The 24,931-nt window shown below is 37.1% G+C and overlaps 1 protein-coding gene and 1 pseudogene across 6 annotated transcripts in view; one reads left to right on the top strand and one right to left on the bottom strand.

Moving 5' to 3' along the window:
- Positions 1–24,931, top strand: part of TANC2 (tetratricopeptide repeat, ankyrin repeat and coiled-coil containing 2) — a 484,030-nt gene that overhangs the window by 389,208 nt on the left and 69,891 nt on the right. For all 6 annotated transcript variants that reach the window (XM_030800293.1, XM_012497692.2, XM_030800292.1 and 3 more), the window contains 2 exons: positions 12,536–12,767; positions 23,815–23,981. In XM_030800293.1, the coding sequence (XP_030656153.1) occupies positions 12,536–12,767; positions 23,815–23,981 (399 nt within the window). The remainder of the gene's footprint in view (positions 1–12,535; positions 12,768–23,814; positions 23,982–24,931) is intronic.
- Positions 4,015–5,038, bottom strand: LOC105737881 (annotated as a pseudogene).

The following is a 24,931-nucleotide window of genomic DNA, read 5'->3' as shown; positions in this document are numbered from 1 at the left end:
CAGCCATTATGGAAAACAGCATGGAGGTTCCTCAAAAAACTAAAAATAGAGCTATCATATGATCCAGTAATCCTGCTTCCAAGTGTATATCCAAAGAAACGGAAATCAATGTCAAAGGGATATCCACACTCCCATGTTCACTGCAGCATTATTTGCAGTAGCCAAGATATGGAACCAAGCTAAATGGATTTCTTAAATGTGTCATTTTTTTAAAAAAGCAGTTTGGAAATTTCTCAAAGAACTTAAAACAGAGTTACTATTCAACCCAACAATCCCATTACTGGGTATATACCCAAAGAAATATAAATTGTTCTATATATAAATATAAAGACATGTGTCCATGTGTTCATCGCAGCACTTTTCACAATAGCAAAGCCATGGAATCAACCTAGATGCCCATCAGTGGTTGCCTGGATAAAGAAAATGTGGTACATATACACCATGAAATACTGTGCAGCTATTAAAAAAAAGAATGAAATCATTCATGTTTTTTACAGCAACATGGATGCAGCCGGAGGCTATCAGCCTTAGCAAACTGATACAGGAAGAGAATACCAAATACTGCATGTTCTCACTAATAAATGGGAGCTAAATATTGAGTACACATGGACACAAGAAAGAGAACAACAGACACTAGATCTCACTTGAGGGTGGAAAGTAGGAAGAAGGTGAGGATACTACCTATCAGGTACTATGCTCACTGTGGTTGACAGTCATCTGTACACCAAACCCCACACAATTTACCCATTAACAAACCTGCCCATGTACCTTCTGAACCTAAAATAAAAATTAGAAGAAAAAATAAACAATTTTAAAACATGGTATGTGTATGTGTCTGTGTGTGTGTGTGTGTGTGTATTCATTGTATATGTGTTTGTATAATGGAATACTACTTAGCCTTTAAAAAGAAAGAAATCCTGTCTTTTGCAAGAATATGGATAAAACTGAAGGACATTATGCTAAGTTAAATAAGCCAGAAACAGAAAGACAAATACTGCATGATCTTTCTTATATGTAGAATCTAAAAAAGTTAAATTCATAGAAGTAAACAGTAGAAAGATAGTTACCAGAGACTGGGAGTGTGAAGAAGGAAGGAATGGGAGAAGTTGTTGATCAGAGGGTACAAATTTTCAGATCGATAGGAAGAATAAGTTTTAAGATCTGTTACAAAGCAGGGCAACTACAATAATATATTTCAAAATAACTAACTTTTAAGTGTTTCACCATAAAAAATGATAGAATAGGGAGGTGATACATGTCAATTAGCTTGATTTCATCATTCCACATTATATACATATATCGAAACATCACATTGTACCCCATAAATGTATACAATTATGATTAGTCAATCAAACATAATAATTTAAAAATCTACCACTTGTCAACTTTGAGCATAGTATCAAAGAAAAATATCCACCTTCCCTTCTCCAACATGTGACTGGCATTTCCTCTTATACTTGAATCCAAAACAGTTTCTTGGAGCATACTGAATGCAGAGGCATATTTGGGAGTCTGTTGCAAAAATTTAAACAGTGCCACTTTCTGAAATGTTTGCTTTGAAAAATACTTATTTTCATAAAACATATTCTTAGATGTCAGCATGATAGGTTTATTATTTTTTAATGAATCAATAAAAATTTTAAGAAAAAATGTATAGCATATACTACAGATAAAGAGTTAATATCTCTTATATTTAAAGAACTCTTAAAAAATGAGGAAAAAAAGGACCAAAACATGATGGAAAAATGGGAAAAAGACATAAACAGACAACTCACAAAAAAGAAAGTAAAATGGCCTTGGAACATTTTGAAAACATGTTCAAACTCACTTATAACTAAAGAAATGCAAACTAAATCAATACCGAGATACCAGTTTTTTACCTATCAACTAGCAAAAATTTTAAAACATGACAATTTAAAAACTAGTCTGTTGTCAAGGCTGTGGGAAAACAGACACTCTCATACTGGAGCACGCCTGTCAACACCATTTTTCTGACAGCATGTGTTCGCTTCATGTCTCCATGTCACATTTGGTAATGCTTGCAATATTTCGAACTTTTTAATTATTACTATATTTGTTATGGTAATCTGTGATCAATAGTCGTTGATGTTACCATTGTAATTAGTTTGAGATACCATGAAGACAACAAATTTAATAAATGTTTTATGTGTTCTGATGACTCTACCGACCAGCCATTCCCCCATCTCTGTCTCCTTGGGCCTCCCTATTCTCTGAGACACAATATTGAAATTAGGCCAATGAATAACATCATAATGGCCTCTAAGTGTTCAAGTGAAAAGAAGAACCGCACATCTCTCACTTTAAATCAAAAGCTAGAAACAATTAAACTTAGTGAGGAAAGCATGTCAAAAACCCAAAACAGGCTGAAAGCTAGGCCTCTTGCACCAAACAAGTAATCAGGTTTTGAGTATAAGGAAAAAGTTCTTGAAGGAAATTGAAAGTGCTACTTTAGTGAACACATGAACAGTGAGAAAGCAAAACAAGCTTTTTGCTGATAGAGAAAATTTTAGTGGTCTAGTTAGAAAATCAAACCAGCCACAAAATTTTCTATAAGCCAAAGCCTAATCCAGAGTAAGGCCGTAACTCTCTTCAATTCTGTGAAGCCTGAGAGAGGTGAGGAAGCTTCAGAAAAAGAGTTTGAAGGTAACAGGGTTGATTCATGAGGTTTAAGGGAAGAAGCCATCTCCATAACATAAAAATGCAAGGTGAAGCAGTAAGTGCTGATACACGAGCTGTAGCAAGTTATCCAGAAGATCCAGCTAAGATAATTGATGAAAGTGGCTACACTTAAACAATAGATTTTCCTTTTTTTCATTGTTTTACTTTACAGCTTTATTACACATTTTCTGAGACTTTAAAAAAAAATTTATTCAGGATCATAATTTGCATGACAGTAAACAGTGGTTTCATGGGTTCCAAATTCTTAAAGGTGACCATACCAATTTAAAATACAAGTCATCTTTTTGATTTGCAGCACCTGACTTAAAGTTTAAATTCATCTAATGCATTCATTAAAAGTGTCCGTTCTTTTATAAGAAAGATATGTTTTAATTGCTGTTTTCCAGACTATTAAACATGGGTATATATTATTTTTAATTGGTTAGCAGAATTTTACTCACATAATTTATAGCCACAACAAGAGCCTCTAGCCTCTCTGAATGGACTTCCACTGAGAACAATGATGATAATAAATACCTAAAATGTAGGCAGGGTGCAGTGGCTCCTGCCTGTAATCCTAGCACTTTGAGAGGCTGAGGTGGGTGGATAACCTGAGGTCAGGAGTTCAAGACCAGCCTGGTCAACATCGTGAAACCCCATCTCTACTAAAAATAAAAAAATTAGCCAGGCATGATGGCGCATGCCTGTAATCCCAGCTGCTTGGGAGGCTGAGGCAGGAGAATTGCTTGAACCCGGGAGGCAGAGGTTGCAGTGAGCCAAGATGGCACCATTGCACTCCAGCCTGGGCAACGAGAGTGAAACTCCATCCCAAAAAATAATAATGTATCTGGGGTGTGCCCCTACTTGACGTTGCCAAGTGTGTTTCCAAATATTCTTAGAAAATACGGTTTTTAAACACATGCATAATATTCTACCACATGATGCATTATCACTTTAACCATTTATTTCCCAATTGTTTATATTATTTGCAACTTTTTGATATTATAATTAACATTGTGATCAACACCTTCATTCATAAGTTTTATGCAAGACTGATTATTTCTTCAGAATGATGTCAAAGAAGTGGCTTACTAGTACAAACAGTGCAGATGGTCTAAAGGCTTTTAGTATACTTTACCAAATAATTTCCAGAATAGCTTGAACAAATCCCACCAACAGTATGTTATTGTGCCCACGAAGTGGACTTGGTAACAGTGAAGCAAATTCAACCACAAATCTGTTAGATTCTCATCCATCTCTAAACTGTCATGTCAAAGAAGCAAGGTATTCTTCTTATTATTACTGGTGAGGAAGCCAGATTGGAATGCTTTTTAAAAATCACTCAGCATTAGATCAGTAAAATAATCAACAGAAATGCTCCCCAGAAAAAAATCTGGGTTTTTCAAAAAAAAATTAAGAAGAGAGGGAAAAGTCAGTAGCGAATGACCAAAATTTTTTGTCTAAATTCTATTTCATACGTAGACAACCTATTTATTTGACTTTGGCAATAAAAAACCAAACAACCTTGTGCAGAACAATGAAAACGCCAAGAATGAAGCCTACAGTTTTACTGTAAGATAAGAGTGAATGTGTGTGTGTGTGTGTGTGTGTGTATCTATTTATTTATATTTAAAAGACTTCGCTCCGTTTGGCGGTATCAACTCTCAGTTCCGGCCGTTAAATACAGACGTATTTTCAAAACTACGTATTTACTTCTTCAAGATCCTCGATGCTGTCATCATCCACCTCTGGCTGTTTTTTCTGAGTGATATCAATTATGCCATCCATAGAGTCTTCCTGAATAATTTCATCCTCCCCTGTTACTGAGGTACCACAGGAGAATTTTTGAGCAGAAAAATCTTTGTGCTTCTTTAAGATCAACTTCAAAAGTTGCAAAGCCACACACTGTTTTTACATATTTCTTCTTTGCTCTGGGAATTTTGGCTATAATAACCTTTTATGGTACAGTCTCCTTTTTTGGTTTTATTTGACCCCTTCCATCTCTCTCCTGTTTTTTCTTCTCCCCTTCCCCTGCTATTCCTTGACCCTTACTAATTCCAGCTTCTTGATTGGGTGAATTTTCTACAGTAAGTTTTTCAAATTCATTTCATTTAGCAACATCAGGCATATATTCACAGTACCCTGTTGGTAATGAACAGACTCTGCAATAAAGGACTCAAAGTGAGTAATCAGCATCTAACTTGGCACTGTTCCTTGGGCCTCCTTTGCAATCAGCCCCACTGGATTCAGAAATGCCAGCAGCCATTTCACAAACCCAGGTGGTCACACAGGCCCCACTGCCTCTACTTCTACCACTATGGCCAGTTGAAGTGACACATACAACTTGTCTTCCCTGGCCGGGGCCACCCGAGAGCAACGATAGATTCTTAGTGTAGACAAAATAGCCTTCTCTGGGTAGCTGGTGCCACCTAGGACTTTTATAGCTAGAGAGAAGTCAGTGCCTGCCTTGAGAGCTTCAAAAGACAGGCAGACTCTCTTGTTAGGGACTAATGTAGCTGGTGACTTTCAGTTAAAGCCAGTGTTCATTTACCATTCCAAAAATTCTAGGGCCCTTAAGAATGATGCTAAATCTCTACCTGTGCTCTTTAAATAAAACAACAAAGCCTGGATGATAGCACATCTGTTTACAGCATGGTTTACTGATTATTTTAAGCCCACTGTTGAGATCTACACAGAAAAAAAGATAACTTTCAAAATACTACTGCTCATGGACAATGCATCTAGTCACCTAAGAGCTCTGATGGTGACATACAAGGAGATTATTATTGTTGTCATGTCTGCTAACACAACATTCTTTAGCCCGTGAATCAAGGAGTAATTTTGACTTTTAAGTCTTGTAACTTAAGAAATACATTTCGTGAGGCTAGAACTCCCATAGACAGCGATTGTCCTGATGGATCTGGGCAAAGTAAATTGTAAAGGATTTTCAAGATTTTCATCTGGAAAAGATCCACCATTCTAGATGCCATTAAGAACATTTGTGATTCATAGGAGGTCAATATTAACATTTCTAGGAGTTTGGAAGAAATTAATTTTAACCATCATGGATGACCTTGAGAGAGGTTCAAGACTTCAGTGGAGGAAGTAACTGCAGATATGGCAGAAATACTAAGAGAATTAGAATTATAAGTGGAGCCTGAAGATGTGACTGAATTGCTGTAATCTCATGATAAAACTTGAATGGATGTGGGGTTGCTTCCTATGGAAGAGCAAAGAAAATGGTTTCTTAAGATGGAATCTATACTTGGTGAAGATGCTGTGAGCATTGTAAAAATAACAAGGGATTTAGAATATTACATATGCTTAGTTGATAAAGTAGTGCCAGGGTTTGAGAGGATTAACTCCAGTTTTGAAAGAAATTCTCCTATGGGTAAAATCCTATCAAAGAGTATCACATACTACAGAGAAATCTTTCATGAAAGGAAGAGCCAATTAATGCAGCAGACTTTATTGTTGTCTTATTTTAAGCAGTTGTCCCAGTCACCCATCCTTCAGCAATCACCACCCTAATCAGTCAGCAGCCATCAACATCGAGGCAAGACCCCCCTACACAAGCAAAAAGAGGATTCACTGGAGGCTCATGTGGTCATTAGCATTTTTAACAATAAAGTATTTTTAAATTAGGGTATGTACATGTTTTTAGACATAATGCTATTGCACACTTAATAGATTATAGCATAAACATAACTTTTATATGCACAGGGAAATCAAAAAAATTGAGTGACTCACCTTATTGCTCTGTTTGTTTTATTTTGGTGGCCTGGAACAAAACCCACAGTATCTCCAAGGTATGCCTTTATACATACTTGTATTTCTTAGCTCTGTTCAGTGAGAACCCAAAAGCAATGACACCCAATAACAATAATCACAACTGGTGCCCAGATCTTTTTTCTTAATATCATTCTCCAATAAAAAGAACTGAGGCTTTTTAGAGAAGTAGATGATCCCAGAGGCAGGGAAAATACAAAATAAGTCTAGAACATCTTTTGGTGCCAAAAAGCAAGAACTTTCTCAAAAAAAGATAGAGGCTTCTTGAAAGAACACAGCAGTCAACCTGAAGGAGATCCTAGTGACTAAAGGTGGAACAAATTGAGCAACAAAATTAATATAGTATTGAATTATAACCAATAGGATAAAATAAGCCCATACTTATTAATCAATAATAGATAAATAAACGGGAGATAAGGGAGAACTCTTTCTTCCAATAGGATTCTAATTAACAAATGTAGAAAGAAACAAAGAGGGCAATAGAAAATTACTATGAGGCAAATACCACAGGAATTACTGCTGCAGACAAGATCCACTGATAGATACTAAAATTAATGGGCAAAAGTTTAAGGAGAAACAGGATTTGCATAGCCTCAAACATATCTCCCTTAAGATATTTATTAACTACAAAGGGAAAGATGATAGTAGAAGAACCTAGCAGAACCTTAACAAAGTAATCAAGGGCAACATTACCAGTTGTGTTAGGCCATTCTTGCATTGCTATAAAGAAATACCTGAGACTGGGTAATTTCTAAAGAAAAGAGGTTTGATTGAATAGTCCTGCAGGCTGTATGAGCATGACACTGGCATGTGCCCAGCTTCTGAGGAGGCCTTGGGGAGCTTTCATTCATGGTGGAAGGTGAGATGCTAGCAGGCACATCACATGGCCAGAGCAGGAGGTGGGTTGGGGAGGTGCTACATACTTTTAAATGACCAGATCTTGTGAGAACTCACTCACTGTGGTGAGGACAGCACCAAGCCTTGAGGGATCTGCCCCCATGACCCAAACACCTCCCTCCAGGCCGCATCTCCAGCATTGAGAATTACATTTCAGTCTGAGATTTGGGCAGGGACAAATATCCAAACTCTGTCACCAGTAAAAAACACGTCACTATCATGAACCCTGTGATATGATCCACAAAGAGGGATAAAACACTGTTTTTCTGGTATTCTTGACAAAAACTCTCAGTTACATCATGAGAAAACATCAGACAAACCCAAATTGAGAGTCATTCGACAAAATAACTGATGAGTACCCTTCAGAAGTGTCAAGATGGCCGGGCACGGTGGCTCATGCCTGTAATCCCAACACTTTAGGAGGCCGAGATGGGCAGATCACAAGGTCAGGAGTTCGAGACCAGCCTGGCCAATATAGTGAAACCCCATCTCTACTAAAAATACACAAAAATTAACCGGGCATGGTGGTGTGCACCTGTAATCCCAGCTACTCAGGAGGTTGAGAAAGGAGAATCACGTGAACCTGGGAGGCGGAGGTTGCAGTGAGCCGAGATCACACCATTGCACTCTAGCCCAGGCAACAGTGCGAGACTCTTTCTCAAAAAAAAAAAAAAAAAAAGTGTCAAGGAAAATAGAAGACAAAGACTAAGGATCTCTTACAGACTCCAGAAAACTAAAGAAAAATAACTAAATACACTATGGGGTCCCGGATAGAATCCAGGAACAGGAAAAGACAGTGGAAAAACTGTAAAATTTGAATAATGTCTATAGGTAATAGTATTGCCAATGTTAATTTCCTGGTTTTGATAATTTTGCTATGGTTATGTAAGATGTTAATAATAAGGGAAGCTGGATGAGAGAGAAATAGAAACTCTGTGTACTACTTTTGCAACATTTCTGTAAGTCTAAAGTTAGTTCAAAGTAAAAAATTAAAAAATAAATAAAAGTCCTACTGCCAAAAAAAAAATGGTAGGGCTCCAAGCTGGAAAATTACTGAGGCAGAACTCTAGCCTGGGATCTATTCTTAGCATCTAGTCCCAGCATGAGGATTAGAATCAGAATTGAGGGACTAAGAGAAAAGGAAGAGAGAGTTGTTATTTATGGTGAGCCACCAAGTCCCAAAAATATTAAAAATCAAACTTTAGAGTTGGAAGGGTTTTGCTGATTAGAAAATCAATCGGGTGGTAGTGAGGAAGAAGACATTCACAGAAGGAGTAATGAAAAGGAACATGGAGAGTAAGCGTGTGACAGCTGACCTGGGGAAGGGCAGTCGCAATATTAGTTTAAGTGATACAAATGCCAGTCAGTATGGAAATCAGAATTTTATTTCCAAACAAATTTCAGATATTCAAAGCTGCCTTTACTTTATGTGAGATTAACTTAATTCTGTCACTGGTCCTTCATTTGAAGTAGAAAATGGTCTATGGAGAGTGAAGGCCTGTGACTCAACACAAACGTGACATTTTTGCTGCCACTCAGTCCCTTTGATGAAGTTTATGACAAGTTTTATCATTTTTTTATATACAGCATTAAATCGAGATTTTATACACAAGGCTGTATTGACCTCTAGTCTTTTCTTTCTGTAGATAGCCCACCGGCCTGCCCTTTTCTTTCTTCTCTCACAAGAGTAACCTAAAACTTACATGCTATCTTCCTCCAAAGAAATAATGCAACTCTGCTCATATCAGATATGCTGTGGATGAAATTGTTTTAAGAAAAAGTTTAGGAATTTAACAGAAGGAAAACTTGAAATGAAAAAAATAATGTAAGAAAGACATAGCTAAAAAATGAAATTTAAACAAGTTACTTTGAGAGACAAGAATTCACCAAGGAGAAAGGTTTTTACCTGCTGATTTATTATGAGTAGACTAATCCTGAGGCATTCCCAAGGAGTTGTAATAATAGTGACTATGTATGATGACTTTCTCAAAGGTGTAGGGAGTGATCTAGTATCTCTTACCGAGCACTGGTACTAATGAGAAACTGAAGGGAAAAAAATCTACATTTTCAGGCTTGTTTTCTATTTTTATACAGAGGGAAAGTTATACATAATATTAATAGAAAATTTGGAGGAAATAACATGTTTTTGACAGATTGTATGTACATATACCTACTATGTAGCTACTTTAAAATGTCTAGTAAATAATCTATTTTGAGCCACAGTGCAAATCTAATGAAGATGTTGCCTGAATTCTGCAAATGCATCAAGACTTTATATTTGGAATGCCAAAGAAATATCTAAAAATTAAAAGAGAGGCAGCCACAGAGGTGCAACTTTATTTGTTTTTAATATTCTTAGTTAAATTTTCTGCCTCATACTTTTGTGGATATCATTTTTTACTATAATTCTAAGTAGTTATTGCTGGAGTCAAAAATGTTATTAATTTTTACAAGATAATCTTGTACCAAAAATCTTGAACTCTATTAATTCTAATAGCTTGCTTTTCTCTATATAGATAACTATATATTTTAATAATAAAAACTATCTTTTCCATTTGAGTCTCTGCTCTTCCTATTTCTTTTCTTTTTCTTTATAGTACTACCCAGAATCACTCATACTATATTGGATAGTAGTGGTGAAAGTGGGCATCTTTGGCTTCTTTCCAATCTTTTTTTTTCTTTATTCTTTTTTTTTTTTTTAAGGTCAGAAGCACACGTGCGCGTTTATTATATAGGTAAACTTGTGTCACAGGGGTTTGTTATACAGAGTATTTCATCACCCGGGCATTAAGCCTAGTACCCATTAGTTATTTTTACTGATCCTCTCCCTCCTCCCACTCTCCGCCCTCCAGTACGCCCCAGTTGTTGTTTCCCTCTATGTGTCCATGTGTTCTCATCTTTTAGCTCTCACTTATAAGTGAGAACATGCAGTATTTGGTTTTCTGTTCTTGCATTAGTTTGCTAAAGATAGTGGCCTCCAGTTCCATCCATGTTCCAGAGGAGGACATGATCTCATTCTCTTGTACAGCTGCATAGTATTCCATGGTGTATATGTACCACATTGTTTTTATCCAGTCTGCCATTGATGGGCGTTGAGGTTGATTCCATGTCTTTGCTATTGTGAATAGTGCTGCAGTGAACATATGTGTGCATGTGTCTGTATGATAGAACGATTTGTATTTCTTTGGATTTATACCCAGTAATGGGATTGCTGAGTTGAATGGTAGTTCTGTTTTTAGGTCTTTGAGGAATCGCTACACTTTTCAACAATGATTGAACTAATTTACACTCCCACCAACTATATAAGCATTCCTTTTTCTCCGCAACCTCACCAGCACAGAAGGTGCAACTTCAGTATTGTCTTTTAGATGAAACATTCAGCCAAGAGCACAGATGGGTTTTTTTTTTTAATAAAATCAGTAAAATAATCCTTTTTCTAAATATCACAATTTTTATCTTTAAAATGATATCTTCTTACTTTAGGATGTTGCAGCTGATTTTCTCAGCTGTGCTTAGCCTCAACATGTGGAATCAATTGAAGTGAAATATGATGAAAGTTTATATTGATGTAGAGGTTTGCTGTTTGCTTTTTGTCCAGTGGAGATTTGTACCCATGTAGACCTAACCACTGGCATTCACTGCTCATTGAGAGGACAGATCAGTTGCTGACAGGTTTTCTCTTTAGGTTCCTTACATTGTGTTTAAGATAGGTAAAATACAATAGGTAAAATAATCACCAGTCTATGTGAAGAAAAGTGGAGATTTTTAAAATACCACCTCTGATTTCCACTTTCCATATTGTGCTCAGACTTCATTGCTTCACTCACAGGCGATTCCTCTCTTCAGCTTTGTATATGTAGTAACATTTCCTGTATTGTTTGGGGGTTTTTTATGTTTAATGAGAAGGATTTCAGGTGTTTAAAAAATATCGACATTTCCAACATGTGTTAAAAGAACTAGGATGACCATACCAGTACATGAGGAGTCTTTTCAAAGCAGAGCTCTTTAGTAGATGACTGGCAGATGCCTGATGAGTTAGAGGTGGTGTTCTCTAAGAGAAGCCTGAAGAGCTGGAATTCATATGTCTATGAGTGCCCCTAGGACAGATTTCAGTTGCTGGTATATAGGCACAAAGCTAGTAGCTGAAAAAGACAGTATACAGATCCTTAAGAATGATGGCAGTAAGGAGGATGAAGATGGTGATGATAATGGCAGCATCAGCTGACATTGCTATGATTTACTAGGTGCTGAGCACCATGCTGAGTGCTTTCTCTACATTCAAGCTAAATCCCCCCCGTCCAGTTTGGTATTTTCTACACAGTCCAATCCCTTTTCTGGGTAGTAATGAGCCAGAAAAGTGGTCCAGATTAAAATTCCCTTTGTACTTGCCCTGGAGGCAAAGAGAACAGCCAGAAGACCTGGGGTGAGTGCTGCGCAGATTCTGACAAACAAAAAACAGACCCTAGAACTCCAGGTCCTAGCCAGTCAGCCCAGACCCTGGATGGTATTAATGCTTATCAATTTTCCATGTTCTTTGATTTTAAGACCTACATCTAACAAAAATCTCACTCCTTTCCTTCTTCCTTTTATCTAATTCTGATACTCTTTTTCTGTCTCTGCCTGGGTGCTCAGAAAACACTTAATGCTAATTTTAAAATCTGAATTACTTTATTTTTATAAGACTTAGTTTATAACACACCTGTAATCCAAAAATTGATAGAAGTATATGTGTTTGTTGAGACTAACATGATTTTTCTTGGATTATTTTATTCCTCATGCTTTGTTTAAAGATTAGACTCTTTCCTATACTGCTCCATGCTGAACAAATGTTAGTGATATCAATGTAAGTCTTAATTTTCAGACTTGCTTCCTATTTCTTATAATCCAGAGGAAAACTCCATTTTTATTTACAAATTTTATTCTGGGTTATGATATCATTTGCATACAATAGAAGTAATGTATCAAATTTCTGATCTTACATAAATCAGACATTTTCTGAGTTAGCAGCTTTTATGTTTACTTGGAAAAGTTGAGGAATGAAGAGACAAAAAAGTATTATGTAATACTGAGATATTAAGTGATTTCTAGTATAATCACTCAATAGCTGATAATCATAGCTATTGCTCTTACTACTGATAATCCTGTTTGCATTCTCATCTTTCTTTTGCAGGTGGTTGCCTATCACTATTGTCAAGCAGATAATGCCTACACTTGCTTGGTGCCAGAATTTGTCCACAATGTTGCTGCCTTGCTCTGCCGCTCACCTCAGCTGACAGCCTATCGGGAGCAGCTTCTTCGGGAACCTCACCTGCAGAGCATGCTGAGCCTTCGGTCCTGTGTTCAAGACCCCATGGCCTCCTTCCGGAGGGGAGTCCTGGAGCCACTAGAAAATCTCCATAAAGGTACAGAAAAGGCCCAATGGAGGGGAAAGATGGAGGTTTAGAGCCCAAGGTCACCCAGGTCATACTATAAAAATGATTAATTTTATCACATTGCCAAAGCTAAATGTTCCATAGCTGGATATCCTGTAGGATACAGTTAACAGAGCTTTTGCTTGCAAAAAAAAAAAAAAAAAAAAAAAAAATCCAACAGTAACTACTACTTCCTCTTTTCTTTATAAAAATTCTCATTCTTATTTCCAAATAGAATGCCTTTTCCTTGTCCTGAAGATAGTAGAGCTTTCAGTCCTTTCTGTGAAGTTTAAATAAGTCAGTAAATTTGTGGCTCCAATGCAGTGTTGGGAAGTTTCTATGATTAGAAATCTCCCCTGTAATATGTAATATTAATAAAAAAATGTATTTTATTACCCCATCAGTTCATGTGAAGTGGAATGGCATCCATGGTTGCACAGTTCTCTGTATAAACCAGAAATCATTTAACTGTACACTTTAAAATCTACTTAAGGGGCATAAGGGTATTTTACGGCACATAAATTGTATCATAGGAGAGTTGTTATTTTTAAGTGAAAAAAATTAAATGAGATCCATCTCTCACTCATGCTCATGCCTTTCCTCCCTTTTTCCTCTGCAATTCTAGTGTTAGCAGTGGCCTAAGTGCAACCATTTCCTTGAAAATGGTACATGCCTTCTTAAGTCTTCCTGCCCCATACCCTTAACAATGTTTTGTTAGTGCCAGAAACCAAAGAAAAGGATGTGGGTATGCATAAAATTCCTGAGCAATCCTGTTTATTCCTGAGAGACTTAGACACCTTTCTCAAGGGCTTTGGAGGTACTAATAAGGAAAGATGGTTTGTAATTTCTCCTGGCCATCATCTTTAGTTGTTTCAGCTTCCATGCTGGTTACTTGGATATCAGAATTTCTCTTTCTCCTCTACTCTGATGACCTCTGTCACTATCTTTGCTACCTGTTACCTTTTTAAATGTTGCCGTTTCTCCACAAGTATTTTTAAGCCTATTTCCTGGACATTCAGTCAATCTCTAAAACCTGTTAATTCCGCCTTCATCATGTTTCTCACACCCACTTGGCTCAATTGTTTCTAGCATCATTACCACAAGGACTGTTCATCTGCCCATAACATCGTATCTATAATTACCTCATCCTGGTCTTTCCTGGTTCTCTAGTTTAGTGCTTTTTCCACGTCATGACACACTTACAAAATAATAAAACTTTGTATAGCATACTGGGATAAAAATTTATAACTCCTCATTGCTGGACATGACTGGCCCTGAGGAGACAGCTCTGCCAAGCCTCAGATGTCCTGAGGGCTGAATTTTAAGTACACTTCTAAACCATTCATGGCACACCTGGTGGAGAAGTTCTTCCCCAGTCTCTCCAGTCTTCTAGACTTTATATATTTCTTCCAGATAAAGTTTTATAAAGCACTTCTCTGATCACATAATTCCCCAATTCATAATCCGCTGATTGCCTATTGCCTTCTGAATTAACTTTCAGTTCCTTGTTTTGACATTCAAGATGCTTGATGGCCAGCATCCAACCTGCTTTTCAGCCTTATTATTCACTGTTATCCTTAGGAACCCTGTGTTTTTGTGTAAACTAAAATATTCACTAGTTCTCAAATACTCCCCTAGATTTTCCCACCTCTGTATATTTACTCATTATTTTCTTTCTTGATATACCTTCTTCTTACATCTCTGTCAGAATTCCTCCCATCTATCAAGGACCAGCTTAAATGCTACCTCATTCATGAAATACCTGCTGATCTACCTGCCCCCCTCCGGTCAGAAATGATGTCCTTCCAAATAACATTAGATCTTTTTTCAAAATATATATATGTATTTATGGTACATAACACATAATGTATAACAAGAATTTAAAATTTTATTATTAACATTTATTAAATATTTACCATTTGCCAGATACACTTTGCAGTTTATAAGAATTACTTTCGCACTTATCCCCTTGAGTAAATTGTATGTTATTGAAATTAGGAACTTTGTAAAATTCAGCTTTTATCCTTCACAGTGGTTACCTCACCTTGAACATAGTAGGCATTTTAGGAAATACGTTTTGAACAGATAAATGAATATAGAAACTGCTCACATGTAGGAGTACCTTGAAAGAAGCACAGTGATACAAGGATCTACACCTTACAGCCAGTTCAAGAAGACTATCCATCCCAGCACTTTGGGAGGCCGAGGCAGGTGGATCACGAGGTCAGGAGATCGAGACCATCCTGGCTAACACAGTGAATCCCCATCTCTACTAAAAATACAAAAAATTAGCCAGGCATCGTGGCGGGCACCTGTAGTCTCAGCTACTCGGGAGGCTGAGGCAGGAGAATGGCGTTAACCCGGGAGGCGGAGCTTGCAGTGAGCCAAGATCGCGCCACTGCACTCCAGCCTAGGCAACAGAGTGAGACTCCGTCTCAGAAAAAAAAAAAAGACTATCCAAATGCTTGCAGTCAGCTCTGGATTCTCAACTATAATTCATATGTTTTATAGTTTTGCTACAAGATATATCTGCTTCTCATTTAGTCTCCATAACCAGCTTCAGCGATCTCTATTGATAAATACTGTTCTAAGTGAATTTAATTACTTCATCTTATTTCCATGTTTTTAACTCACCCTTAAATCACCATCATGAGCAATAGCTGGAAACACAATTTTCCAGCTGGAAATACTAAAATTTATTAGAGTGATCCAAAAGAACTCAGGAAATAAAGAAGAATTCTTTTTTAGAGACAGAACAAGCAAAATAGTAGATGTATAAGCAATAATATCAACAATTACATTACATGTAAATGGGCTAAACACTTATATTAAAAGGTAAAAACTGTCAGACTGGATAAAAAGCAAGACTCAACCGTATGCAGTTTTTTAAATATAAAGACACAGATTGAAAGTAAAAGGATAGAGACTGTATAAACATGGAGTGTAAGAAAGCTGGAGTGACTATAGTAATCTCAGACAGAGTAGCCTTCAAGACAAGAAGTATTTCTAAAGAGGCATTTGATAAACATAAAAGGGCCAATTCATCAGGAAGATGTATTAGATGTATGCACCTAATAACAGGTTCAAAATTCATGAATCAAAAATAGACCAAATTAAAGAGATAAGTAGCTATAGTCTCAACTACTCTGGAGGCTGAGGCAGAACAATGTAATTAATGACTATCTAGTTATTTAATGTTTAGCATATTTTTATCCCACTAAACTATAAAAGCTGCATAACCATTGAAGACATAACAGCTAGTACGGTAACTGGAACATAAAAGGAATTTAGGCTAGGCTTGGTGGCTCATGCCTGTAATCCCAGTGCTTTGCAAGGCAGGAGGATCACTTGAGCCTAGGATTCAAGACCAGCCTGGGCAACATAGCAAGTACCCATCTCAACGACAACACCAGCAGGCATGGTGGTGCACAGCTGTAGTCCCAGCTACTCAGGAGGCTGAGGCAGGATGGTCACTTGAGCCCAGGAGGTCAAGGCTGCAGTAAACTAACATCATGCCACTGCACTCCAGCTTGGGTAACAGAATGAGACCTGGTCTCAAAAAGGAAAAAGAAAGTTAATCAGTGTAATTCATCATATTAACAGAATAAAGGAGAACATCCACATAATCATTTCAATAAATGTACAAAAGCATTCGACAAAATACTACATCGGGGTCCCCAACCCCTGGGCCGTGGATGGATATAGGTCCTTGGCCTGTTACGATCCAGGCCACACAGCAGGAGGGGAGCGACGGGTACCACCTGAGCTCCGCCTTCTTTCAGATCAGCTGCAGCATTAGATTCTCGTGGGAGCACGAACTCTATTGTGAACTCTGCGTGCAAGGGATCTAGGTTGTACACTTCATCTAATGCCTGATAATCTGAGGTGGAACAGTTTCATCCCTAAACCATCCTCTCCACCCTCTACCCCAGAAAAATTCTCTTCCATGAAACCAGTCCCTCCCAACTACACCAATTAATGATAAAAACTACACAAACTAGGAGTAGAAGGAAGTTTTGTCTGATAAATGACGACTCCAAAAATACATGTAGTGAAATGTTGAATGCTTTTTTCCCCTAAGGTCAAGAGCAAGACAAGAGTGTTCCCTCACTCTCACCACTTACATTCATCATTCCACTGGTGGTCCAGGCTAGTACAATAAGAAAATAAACAAGCATGCAAATAGTATAAATATTGGAAAGGAAGAAGTAAAACTGTCTTTATTTGCAGACAACATAATTGTTTACCTTAGAAAACTCCAAGGAATCTACCCAGAAAAAAGAAATCTGACTAGAACTAGTAAGCACAAAGCTCTAGGCTATAAAGTCAATATACAAATATTTCTATACTAACAACAAAATTCTGAAAATGAAATTTTAAAACTACGTGGCAGTTTTAAAACATGGCTACAAATTATTAGACATTACTTCCACTAATAGTTCAACCTGGGTCCCCTCCCTTCGTAATTGGGCAGGCTTGCAACTACTTCAGCCAACAAAATACTGCAAAGTGATGCTATGTGACAACTGAGGGAGGTCATAAATAGCCATGCAGCTTCCATCTTGTTCACCAAAGCACTTGCTTTGGGAGGCATGTATTGCCATGTATGAAGCCTGACTGCCCTGAGTTCACCATGCTGCAAAGCACAAACCACAGGGAGAGTCTAGTTGACTGTGCCAGTGCTCATTCCTGCTCTGCCACCAAACATACGCGTGAATAAGCCTCCAAATGATTCCAACTTCCAACCCCCAGCCCCAGACATTCAGGTAACCCCTTGCTATTCAATATAGTAACAAATAAGTAGAATAAATACGATTTTCAGTGGCACCAAAAAATATATAATACTTAAAAATAAATGTACGAAAGATGTGTAAGACATTGTGAAAGCACAGCAAAAATATTGCAAAGTGAAATTAAAGAACTTAGTAAGTGAAAGAGATATGTCATAAATGTGGATTGGAAGATGTCAGTTTTTCCTTAAACTATTCTATAGATTAAACATAATCCCGGCTGGTTGCAGTGGCTCACGCCTGTAATCCCAACACTTTGGGAGGCCAAGGCAGGTGGATCACCTGAGGTTGGGAGTTCGAGACCAGCCTGACCAACATGGAGAAACCCTGTCTCTACTAAAAATACAAAATTAGCCGGGCATGGTGGCGCATGCCTGTAATCCCAGCTACTCGGGAGGCTGAGGCAGGAGAATCGCTTGAACCCGGGAGGTGGAGGTTGCAGTGAGCTGAGATCACGCCATTGCACTCCAGCCTGGGCAACAAGAGCAAAACTCTGTCTCAAAAAAAAAAAAAAAATCCCAGCAGAATTTTTCTGTAAAAATAGACAACTTGTTAGAAATGCAAAGTACCAAAAATAGCCAAAACATTCTTGAAGAAGAAAGTTGGAAGATAGGATCTGGTTTCAAGACATACAGAATTGCAGATTACTATAATAGTCATGACAATGATATGCTAGTAAATGTTTAACAACCGGCTCAGGGATGGGGGGCTGATTTGATGCTTAAAAATTTAGCAATCAGCTCTCATGAGCCAGCTTGAGTCAGGTCCAAAATTCCACAGACAGGATTGTATTCATGCAAGGATAGAAAATAGATCAATGGAACAGAATAGAGAATCCAGAAATAGACCCACATATGCAGTCAGTTGATCTTCTCTAAGGTGCCAAGGCAATTAGAGAATTCTTGTCATCAGATGGTACTGGAAGAACTAGATAATGTTTGGGAAAGGGGAAAGAATCTCAATCCTTACTTCACACTATACACCAAAATTAATATGAGATGGATCACAGACCTAAATAGAAAAGTTCTATCTCTAAAGCTAATAGAAGAAACATAGAATATCTTCACAAACTTGGAATAGGTGAAGATTTCGTAAGGACATAAAGTATCACTAATTATATAAAAATGATGACAAATTAGACTTCATCAAACTTAAAAATATTTGCTCAACAAAAAATACCAGTAAGAAAAAGGAAAAGCAAGTCACCAAAGAGGAGGAAATATTCACTATGTTTCTGTGTGTGAAAGACAAAGCACTTGTATCTACGATACATGTAGAATGCAAACAGTTCAGTTTTTAAATGGACAAACGATTTAGACACTTTACAAAAGAAGATACGTCAACAGCCTACAAGCACATGAAGAAGCGTTTAACATGAGTAATCAGGGAGATGCAAATTAAAAATTACAATGAGAATACCACTTCACACCCATTAGAATGGTTAAAATTTAAAAGAATGAACATCCAATGTTGGTAAGGATGAGAAACAACTGGAACTCTCATACATTGCTGATGGGACTATACAGTAGCGCTACTACTCTGGAGAACTATTTGTCAGTTTCTTTTTTTTGAGACAAGGTCTCTCACTGTATTGCCCAAGCTGAAGTGCTGTGGCATGATCACAGCTCACTACAGCCTTGACCCCCTCGTCTCAAGCAATCCTCCCACCTCAGCCTTCTGAGTAACCGGGGCTACAGGCATGCACCACCATACCTGGCTATTTTTTTTTTAAGAGATGGGGGTCTTGCCATGTTGCCCAGACTGGTCTCATACTCCTGGGCCCAAGCAGTTTTCCCGCCTCAGCCTCGCAAAGTGCTGGGATTATAGGCATGAGCCACCACACCCAGCCAACAGTTTCTTATGAAGTTAAATGTACATCTACTTTACGACCAAGCAATTCCATTCCTACGTATTTACCCAAGAGAAATGAAAACATATGTCTACAAAACACTTGTACAAGAATGTTTCTAGCAGCTTTATTCATAGTCGTCAAAAACTGGAAACAGCCCAGATGTCCATCAACAGAATAGATAAATATAGTACATTCATTCCATTGAATACTTCTTAGTATTAAAAAGGAACAAAATAATAGTACACTCAATGTAGAAGAGTCTCAGAAACAGTTAAGCAAAAGAAAAGTGTCTGCAGTGATAGAAATCAGAACAGTGGTTTCCTATTGAGGACTGACTGGAGGAGAACCTAACAGAAATTTCTGGAAGGATAGAAATGTTCTAAATTTGATCACAGTGTTGCTTACATGAGTACATATAGCTGTCAAAACTTATCAAAGTGTATAGTTAAGATCTTTGTAATTCACTATATATAAATTTTGTTGCAATAATTTTTAATATAGAGTTATTTTTTAAAGGTAGCTGGAGTTTTTTCAATGGAAAACACTTTCATTTTAGAGTCAGAAGCTAGATTTCAAATTATGTATTTTCTTTGAAAAATGAGTCAGTATTTTTCACAGTACTTTAAAGTTCCACAAGTACAGTGATTAAAATACATACACACACGCACACCCACATGCGCATATAAAACAAATGAAAAAGTTTTGAAGTTTCTCAGTACACTTTTGCTTTAGCTACCAATATGAAATGAAAGGAGACACAAATTGTTTTGTTTTGTTTTGTTGGGACAGGGTCTCACTTTGTCACCCAGGTTGGAGTACAGTGGCAAGATCATAGTTCACTGCAGCCTTGACCTCTTGAGCCCAAGCGATCCTCCTGCCTCAGTAACTAGGACTACAGAAGCGCACCATCATACTTGGCCAACTTTTTTCTATTTTTTGTAAAGATAGTGTCTCACAATGTTGCCCAGGCTGGTCTGGAACTCCTGGACTCAAGCCTTCCTCCCACCTGAGCCTCCCAAAGTGTTGGGATTACAGGTGTGAGCCACCAGGCTCAGCTGAGACACTAATTTGTTACCACACTGAAGGAAAGATAACTCATATATTATGTGAAGCTTTTCAGAACAAAGATATTGTCTGATATGAGTCTTCTTTTTCAATTTCAACAATTCCTATATATACCAGTAAAAGAATCTCATGCGCCAAGATTCAGTTCTGACTTCAGTACTAGCTACTATCTCTTCTCTGGCAGTCTCTGTAATTCTTATTTCTCTCAAGCACCTAGGTAGAGTCTTACAATGGAACTACTAAGGAAGAAAGTTCACATATTTGTTAGGAACACATGTAAGTGGAGGCATGGGGAATCCCTGGTGAACGTGTATTTACAAGGGATTAAAAATAAGGATTTTAAAGGGCTTGGGAAACCTTTTTAGTGACTTATCACCTAGAGCAGTGGCTCCTAAGCACCAGTCCATTTAAAGTTTTTAGTTAGTCCATGACAAAATAAGAAAATAGCAGCTCAGAATTTGTATGGATGTAGATACAATGTAGTTTTCCATATGTATGTATGTAAAGATTAGATAATGTCCCTCCTACTTTTTTAATGTTAAAATCCTTTTTATTCTATGAAATAGTGGTGATCGTGGATGGTAATTATATTTTACATGTTCTTACATGGCAAAATATGAAGCAGCAATCCTTTGTTAGTCCACAATTTATTTTTATTTGTAAAATTTTTTTAAGCTACTGATTTAAAGTACTACTCTAAATATCTACAGAAATTTGAATGAGTGAACATACTGAAGCATTCTTGTAGGCTGGTTGCATTTCAAAGTCAAAATTTAAAGAACATTAGTATCTCACCTCTTAAATTTATAATTGAGAAACCTTATCATTTAGCAAAGGAAAATGAATTATTTCAAAAACAGTTCTCATTGTTTTACAGCATTAGTAGCATTAGGAAATTATTTGCATTTATTGGGCTGAATCCTAAAAATTATGATATCCTTAGGTAAATATGCCCTCCTTACTTCCTAAATGATGAAATTTTTTTTGACACCTACATTAGTAGGTGACTTGTAAGTAATTCCTTCAAAACAGTGGAAATCTCAAAAAAAAAAATAATAACCAGAATTTAGAAGAATAAAATTAGCTTTATTAAGGGGGAAGGCAAGTACCCCCTTTTAAAAATAAAAAATAATGTATTATCTACTTTTCTCATGGGCTTATATCTACATCCATACAAATTCTGAGCTGTTGCTATTTTCTTATTTTGTCATGGACTAACTAAAAACTTTAAATGGACTGGTGCTTAGGAGCCACTGCTCTAGGTGACAAGTCACTAAAAAGGTTTCCCAAGCCCTTTAAAATCCTTATTTTTAATCCCTTGTAAATACACGTTCATAAATTCTACTAAGAATTTATGCAAATGAAAATGTAATTTTATTAGCAAATGAGTTATTCATTCATTAAAATGTCTGGACCATAATTTACTACACATTACTGATCTTCATGCTTGAGAATGTGTTTGCAATGATTCCCAAAGAAAATCCCAACAGATGCATTATCATCAGCTGTTTTGTCTACTGGAAGATCATGACTTTCTTATGAAGGAACCTGGTTGAAGTTATTAAAGGAGATGTAATTGAAGGGTGGGGACAATGGTGTGCTGGTAAATTTTTAACAGCAACCTGGGAGAGGAGGGCTGATTTATAATATTTGCCAATTTTTATTATGTAAATATTCCTACCATAGACAATTCCAAGCTACCAGCTGTTTAACAGTCAGAGCTTAAAAATATTGCAGTGGGCTCTCCTGAACCAGGACAGGGGTAGATAGCTCCAGCAAGCACAGTGAGTGATACTAGCTGATGGTGCTTAGCCAGGCAGAATGCAACTAGAAAATTCCTCTATGGAAATTAAAGGCATGGTTAAGCTTAAGGGAGCCAGAGCCTTCAAAATCAAGAACATAACACCCCCCGAGTTGTTTGGGTAAATCCCAGTTAGTTCCGAGCAACTCCTCTTTCTTCCTTAATACATTGCACTCCCTGAAGGAATTTCATGTTTTCTTAGTGCTTTGTCATCTAGAATACCACTCCATTAGTAGTGATTGTTAATAGAGCTGGAATCCATAGTTCATTTCACTCCCTAAAAACTTGGCAAATGAAAGTAATTGTTAAAACTTCATAATTTGAGAACCGATTTGGATACTGAAATTAAATCTCTTTTACAAAGTTTATGCTTTAGGGGAAAAATAATAAGGGCTTATTAATCATTGCAAAAGATCTGTATATTTTCAAATATGGAAACAAAATAGTATATTCAGTTTCAATTGGTCTTGACTTTCAAAGGCAAAAAGAGCCAATTTTGTACACAAGTCCACAGACATTTTCTTCTGTCCTCAGCTTCATCTTCTTTTTCCTCCTCAGATAAAACCTGTTTCTCACCCCAGGTATCTGATGACTGCTTGCCCTCTTCCCTTTGCTTTCCCCCTTTCAGAACCTGTGAGATCCTGCTAACCAATAACTTTTACTTGTTATTCACAATTCACTTAGACTAAAATGTTCTTTCAGTATGGAAATTTTTGAATCTCTAATTGTTGAACCAAGAATCAATAAGCATTTAGCAAGTGCAGAAGCCTGAAATCTTCCCAAGCTGCTTCGTCAGCATAGCCCTAAAGTTAAATTGATTTTGTCAATGCAGGATCATGTGGAGTCCAAGAGAGAACTGGACACAAACACAGCGGATGTTTTTCTTTCCCACTTGACTCCTCTCCCTTTGGGAAGATCAAGGAACTGGTCTCATTGCAGCTGCTTTAGGTATAGTCTAGGAAGCTGCTAGGGTGTTGGGATCTAGCCACCTGGTTCAACTCTGATGCCTGGGATTTCTTTTGTCTGTTACTCTGTCTCTTCCTTCCCACTACACATTCACATTCACATGCAGTCCTATGTACTGCTTTAGACTTTACATAAACCTTTTTGGGGACATTCCCAAAAGAACATATGATACTATTCTCTTTAATGCTGTCAGATAGGAAAAAAAAAAAACAGAACACATTCTACTCAGCTTTTTCATGTGTAAGAGAAAAAGGACTTCCCATGTGCAAATTTTCTTAACTCCAATACTCAGGCTGTCTCACAACTATTAATGTGGAGATTTCTGAAAATGATGATATGTATACTCATAGCGACAAAAGTCTTCATACCTGATTAAAAGCAAGATGAATTTACTAAGTTAATTTTTCCATGCCCTTAGAATAAATGATGTACCCTGAGCATTCACTAAACACATGACAAGCCTTTTCTAATATTTTGTTCCAAAGAAATATGTGATCAAAGATCCAATAAGAACTCATTTATCCACTTGGTAATTATTAAGTAATGTGTTTCTTTCTATCTCAGAGAGAAAAATCCCAGATGAAGATTTCATCATTTTAATTGATGGATTAAATGAAGCAGAATTTCACAAACCGGATTATGGGGATACAGTTGTATCGTTTCTGAGTAAAATGATCGGAAAGTTTCCTTCTTGGCTTAAACTAATTGTAACAGTTAGGACCAGTTTACAGGTATGTGTTTGTTTGCTTTTAAACCATAAATGATTCCTCTTGGAAGGAGCTTAAACTGAAAAAGTTCTAGGTCCTAGTTCTGTAAACTTCTACTATGTCCTAGAGCGTTATGAAGAATAATTTCCGAAGAATTAATCTAATATTTTGAGAGATAGAATCTAGAAAGAACATTCTTTGTACATGACTCTCAGATTCCCATTCCTATTGCTCTGGATGAGGTTTAATAAAATGTTCCTCAAAATAGCATGAAAAGAAAGTCCATTTTTCTAGACCGTTCTGAGGACAGCAGTGTAAAGATTATCTCTAACACTTTGACTTTCGTTTAACATTTTTTAATCATTTAATGCTATGCAAAATTCAGTTCAATCTACACCCTAGAATCAGATTTTCTGGTTCCTCCGTCTGCTTCTACTTAAACAACTCTTCTACAGCATGAATATGGACTTTCTTCTATATCTGCCCTCCTTTAACAAAAATTGGCAATATTAGGGCTTTAGATTAAATGTACTACAACTGAGAGATAAGGTTTTTGTTGTTGTTGTTTTTTCTAATTACTTTCCCTTCTCACTCACTGGTCACTTAATGGCCTGGAAGAAGGACCGGGAATGTGAGACTGAGCCTGTAAAAATATATGGGCTAAAGATAAATGACTCTGCTTTCCCCAGCCTTCTCATTGTAGCTGAGTTGGTGTCCCATTCTTTACATATTCACACTTGCTTTGGAACAATGTTTCTCATTCTTTTTATAAAAATTATTTCCTCCTCTGATGAATATTAAAATCTCAAACATTATACGCTCGTCTCACTATTTGGATGCAGCCCCCTTGTCATAAGTGCTAATGTACAGAAAATAGTCTATACATGTAAGTCCCTCCTTTCCCCCTCTGCCAGGCACTTAGCATTATTTCTATATATTGACCAATTAGCATTACTGTCTTCCATGATGAGAAA

This window comes from Nomascus leucogenys, chromosome 19 (genome assembly GCF_006542625.1).
Source record: "Nomascus leucogenys isolate Asia chromosome 19, Asia_NLE_v1, whole genome shotgun sequence".
Taxonomy (NCBI): Eukaryota; Metazoa; Chordata; class Mammalia; order Primates; family Hylobatidae; genus Nomascus; species Nomascus leucogenys.
The sequence above is the reverse complement of the archived record's forward strand: the minus strand, read 5'-3'. Positions and strand labels throughout refer to the sequence as shown.